Source organism: Nicotiana tomentosiformis, chromosome 5, assembly GCF_000390325.3.
Source record: "Nicotiana tomentosiformis chromosome 5, ASM39032v3, whole genome shotgun sequence".
In the NCBI taxonomy this organism is placed as follows: Eukaryota; Viridiplantae; Streptophyta; class Magnoliopsida; order Solanales; family Solanaceae; genus Nicotiana; species Nicotiana tomentosiformis.
The window spans coordinates 109,689,806-109,695,169 of NC_090816.1; the positions used below are offsets into that span (position 1 = coordinate 109,689,806).

Genomic DNA, 5,364 nt, shown 5'->3' on the forward strand with positions numbered 1-5,364 from the left:
GAAAAGATGAGGATAACGGCTGCGCATATCCTGCTCGGTCTCCCAAGTCGCCTCATCGACCGGATGACCCCTCCACTGAACCTTCACGGAAGCAATGTTCTTTGACCTCAACTTTCGAACCTGCCTATCCAAAACAACCACTGGTTCCTCAACATAAGATAGATCCTTGTCCAACTGAACTGAAGTCTAACACATGAGATGGATCGCGGTGATACTTTCAGAGCATAGAAACATGGGAGACTAGGTGGTAGTGCAAGTCCGTAAGCCACCTCTCCAACTCTTTCAAGAATCTCAAAAGGCCCAATATACCTAGGGCTCAACTTACCCTTCTTCCCGAACCTCATCACACCCTTCATAGGCGAAACCCGGAGCAAAACCCGCTCACCAACCATGAATGCAACATCACGAATAATCCTTCTATCTAGATTGGGCTATAAGAAGTCGATCCTGAATCAATTTAACCTTTTCCAAGGCATCCTGAACCAAGTCTGTACCCAATAGCCTAGCCTCATCCGATTCGAACCAACCTACTGGAGACCGGCATCACCTACCATTCAAGGCCTCATATGTTGCCATCTAAATACTCGACTGGTAGCTGTTGTTGTAAGCAAACTCCGCAAGTGGCAAGAAATGATCCCATGTACCCCCAAAATCTATCACACAAGCGCGGAACATATCCTCCAGTATCCGAATAGTGCGCTCGAACTGTCCGTCCATCTGAGGGTGAAATGTTGTTCTCAACTCAACCTGAGTATCTAGTATAGCCCTCCAAAACCGTGATGTAAATTACGTACCTCGGTCAGAGATGATGGATACCGGCATGCCATAAAGCCTGACGATATCGCGGATATAAATTTGAGCCAACTGCTAGGAAGAATAGGTAGTCATCATAGGAATGAAATGAGCTGACTTGGTCAGCCTATCCACAATCACCCAGAATGCATCAAACCTCCGCTGAGTCCGTGGGAGTCCAACAACGAAATCCATAGTGATCCGCTCCCATTTCTACTTTGGAATCTCTAACTTCTGAAGCAACCCACTTGGTCGTTGATGCTCATACTTCTCCTGCTGGAAATTTAGATACCGAGATACATATTCCACTATGTCTTTATTCATCCTCCTCCACCAGTAATATTGCCTCAAGTCCTGATACATCTTCGCGGCACCCGGATGAATGGAGTACCACGAACTGTGAGCCTCCTGGAGAATCAACTCATGCAAGCCATCTACATTTGGTACACATAGCCTGCCCTACATCCGTAATACACTGTCATCTCCAATAGTGACTTCCTTGGCATCACCGTGCTAAACTATTTCCTTAAGGACAAACACATGGGGGTCATCATACTGACGCTCCCTGATACGATCATAAATAGAAGACTGAGAAACTACACGAGCTAAAACTCGGCTCGGCTCGGAAACATCCAATCTAACAAACTGGTTGTCCAAGGCCTGAACATCCAAGGCTAAAGGCCTTTCTGCTACCGGTAAATATGCTAAGCTACCCAAACTCTCCGCCTTACGACTCAAGGCATCAGCCACTACATTGGCCTTCCCGGGATGATAGAGAATAGTGATATCATAATCCTTAAGTAACTCCAACCACCTCCGCTGCCGCAATGTAAGATCCCTCTGCTTAAAGGTGATCGGTATAAACCTCACAATGGAGACATTACAAATAATGCCGCCAAATCTTTAAAGCATGAACAATAGCTGCTAACTCAAGGTCATGTACATGATAATTCTTCTCATACACCTTTAACTGCCTGGATGCATAGGCAATCACCCTACCGTTTTGCATTAACACTGCGCCGAGACCAATATGCGATGCATCACAATGCACAGTATAAGACCCTCAACCTGTAGGCAACACCAATACTAGGGCTGTAGTCAAAGCTGTCTTAAGCTTTTTTAAGCTCTCCTCACATTGCTCGGTCCACCTGAACGGAGCAGCCTTCTGGGTCAATTTGGTCATAGGTGCAGCAAGAGAAGATAAAACCTCTACAAATTGGCGATAATACCTTGCCAAACCAAGAAAACTCCGGATCTCCGTAGTTGAGGAGGGTCTGGACCAACTCTGCACTGCTTCAATCTTCTTCGGATCCACCTTTATCCCTTCGCATGAAACTATATGACCAAAAAATCCCACTAAATCAAGCTAGAATTCACACTTTGAAAATTTTGCATATAACTTCTTTTCTCTCAAAGTTTGAAGCACAATTCTCAGGTGTTGCACATGATCCTCCTGACTCTGGGAATACACCAGAATGTCGTCAATAAATACAATGATGAAGGAGTCAAGTTAGGGCTGAAATACACTGTTCATCAAATGCATAAATGCTGCTGAGGTGTTTGTCAGCTCAAATGACATTACAAGAAACTCATAATGACCATACCGAGCCCTAAAAGCAGTCTTCAAGATATCTGGCTCCCAGATCTTCAACTAATGATAGCATGAATGCAAGTCAATTTTAGAGAATACCCTGGCACCCTGAAGTTGATCAAATAGGTCATCAATACGTGGTAATGGATATTTGTTCTTCACTATAACCTTGTTCAGCTGACGATAATCAATACACATCCGCATAGAACCATCCTTCTTCTTCACAAATAAGACAGGAGCACCCCAAGGCAATACACTGGGCCGAATGAAAACCTTATCAAGCAACTCCTGTAACTGTTCTTTTAATTCTTTCAACTCTGCTAGGGCCATACGATATGGTGAAATAGAAATGGGTTGAGTGACCAGTAACAAATCAATGCCAAAGTCAATATCCCTGTCGGGTGGCATACCCAGAAGATCCGCTGGAAATACGTTAGGAAAATCCCTTACTATAGGAACTGACTCCACGATAGAAGTATCAACACTAACATCTCTCACATAGGCCAGATACGCATCACACCACTTATCAAGCATCCGTTGAGCTTTAAGAAATGAAACAACCTATCTAGGAACATAATCCGAGGTACATTTCCACTCTAGCCGCGGTAGACCTGGCATAGCCAACGTCACCGTCTTGGCGTAACAATCAAGAATAGTGTGATAGGGCGACAACCAGTCCATGCCCAAAATAATATCGAAATCCACCATACTGAGTAATAATAAATCAGCTCTGGTCTCAAAACCACTGATAACAATTAAACATGACCGATACACACGGTCCACAATAATAGATTCACCCAAGGGGTGTAGATACATAAACAGAAGGACTCAAGGAATTACGGGATACACCCAAATATGGGGCAAAATAAGATGACACAAAAGAATAAGTGGAGCCTAGATCAAATAAAACTGATGCATCTCAAAGTCAGGAATAATACATGTGATAACAGAATCGGATGCAAATGCCTCCGTCCTAGCAGGAAGGGCATAATATCTGGCATGGCCTCCCCCTCTAGGGCGACCTCTACCTGTCCGACCTCCACCTATGGCTGTCTGTGCAGGTAATCATAGCCTGAGAAGCCTGAGGGCCCTGTGGAATAGGTGGGCCTAAAAAATCTGTGGAGGTGCACCCCTCCTAAGTCTGGGGCAATCCTTTATGATATGACGAGTGTCACCACACTCAAAACAAGCCCTCGAAGACGTGGCTGCTGGGACTGGCTCGGGCCTAATCGACTAGACTGCCCGCTGAAAGCACCCCGTATAGGAGGTACAGTAGACACTGGTGGTGCATAATATGGAACCTGAGGTCTGGGAGTAGCCAGAATACCACTAGAAGCTGGAAGTACTGAATGAATAGGACGGCTCATATAGCCTCTACCATGACGGGCTGCAGCTGGGGCACGGGAATTATTATATGTGCTAGAATCTCGGGGTCTCTTGGTTTCCCTATCTTCTCTCTCCCGAGTCCGCATACCCACAAATATCCTAGCAATTGACACCACCTATTAGTATGTGATGTCCATCTCTAGCTCTCGGTCTATACAGAATCTGATACTAGGGTGGAGCCCCTCAATAAATCAGCGGACCCACTCTCGAACAGTAGCAACCAAGGCTGGTACATGCCTAGCCAAATCACTAAATCGAACCGCATATTCTGACACGGTCATAGAACCCTGGCGTAGCTGCTCAAACTCTGTGTTTCATGCATCTCTAAGACTCTGAGCAACATACTCCCTCAAGAACATATCAGAGAATTGAGTCCAAGTGAGTGAAACTGGCTCAGCCGGACTATCCAACTCATATGCCTGCCACCACTAGTAGGCCGCTCCTCTAAGCTGGAATGCCGTGAAAGAAACCCCACTGGAATCTACAATACCCATAGTATGGAGGATGCAGTGACATTCCTCAAGAAAACTCTGAGCATTCTCTAAAGCCAAACCGCTGAAAGTGGAAGGGTGGTACTTCTTGTACCTCTGGAGCCTGAGCTGCTCCCCCTCTGAAACTGTTGCCCTAGCCTTGGGCCGAACGGGGACAATTGGCTGCACTGCTATAACCTCTGGGGCATGGTAAACTTGGGCCCGTAGCTCTGGGGTACGGGCAACAGTAGTATGTGCTCTTCCCGCAGCTTGAGAATTGGCAGGAGCAAGTGGAATTATCCCTGCCTGAGCTAGAGTGACAAACATGCTCAGAAACTGGGCAAGAGTCTTCTGAAGTGCAGGAGTACTAACAGGCGTCTCAGGTGCCTCTTCTCCAACTGGAGCTACTGGTGGTTCCTCTGCAGCAGCTAGTGCGTGTGCTCTAGCTGCACTACGTGGTCTTCCTCGACCTCTGGCACGGCCTCTGCCCTGACTCCGGCCTCTTGCGGCTCCAACAGGGGGTGCGGGTGTCTGATCATCAAATCCAGTATTGCGTGTCCTCACCATATGTGAGAGAATATAAAGACAATGGTTTAGAACTTCGAATTCAACAAATGCGCATGATAAGGAATCAAAGAAGTGAATATTTCCTAATAGTTCCATAGCCTCCCGAAGATAAGTACAGACGTCTCTGTACCGATCCGCGAGACTCTACTAAACCTGCTTGTGACTCATAAAGCCTATGAACCTAGAGCTCTGATACCAACTTATTACGACTCCAAATATCCCTCCGTAGGATGTCGTGATGGCACCTAGTCTCTAAGACTAGGTAAGCCTATCAATATGCGGAATAATCAAAAAAACAATTAAAAACTTTTAAAATCTCAACCTCTCTGTACATAAAGAAATTCCCAAAACCGGTGAAAGCTCTAAAGAAGTAGTACGAATATCTTTATACATCAGAGTCTAATGTGAATAGGGAAAACAACATAATAAAAATAGAATAGGACTCCGAGGTCTGCGGACGCTGGCTGATATACTTTGAAGTCTTCGCGTACAGCTAGCTCACTAATACCTGATCTGATAGAAAACACCTGGATCTGCACAAAAAGATGTGCAGAAGTG

General features: G+C 45.7%; 1 protein-coding gene across 1 annotated transcript; it reads right to left on the minus strand.

Annotated features, from left to right (window-relative positions):
• Positions 1-2,165: 2,165 nt before the first annotated feature.
• On the minus strand, positions 2,166-4,806 carry LOC138892983 (uncharacterized). Its single transcript, XM_070176744.1, has 2 exons — positions 4,260-4,806; positions 2,166-2,251 (listed from the first exon to the last, which is right to left on the minus strand). Exons 1-2 carry the CDS (start codon positions 4,804-4,806, stop codon positions 2,166-2,168), a joined length of 633 nt encoding a protein of 210 aa, XP_070032845.1.
• Between the last annotated feature and the right edge of the window lie 558 nt (positions 4,807-5,364).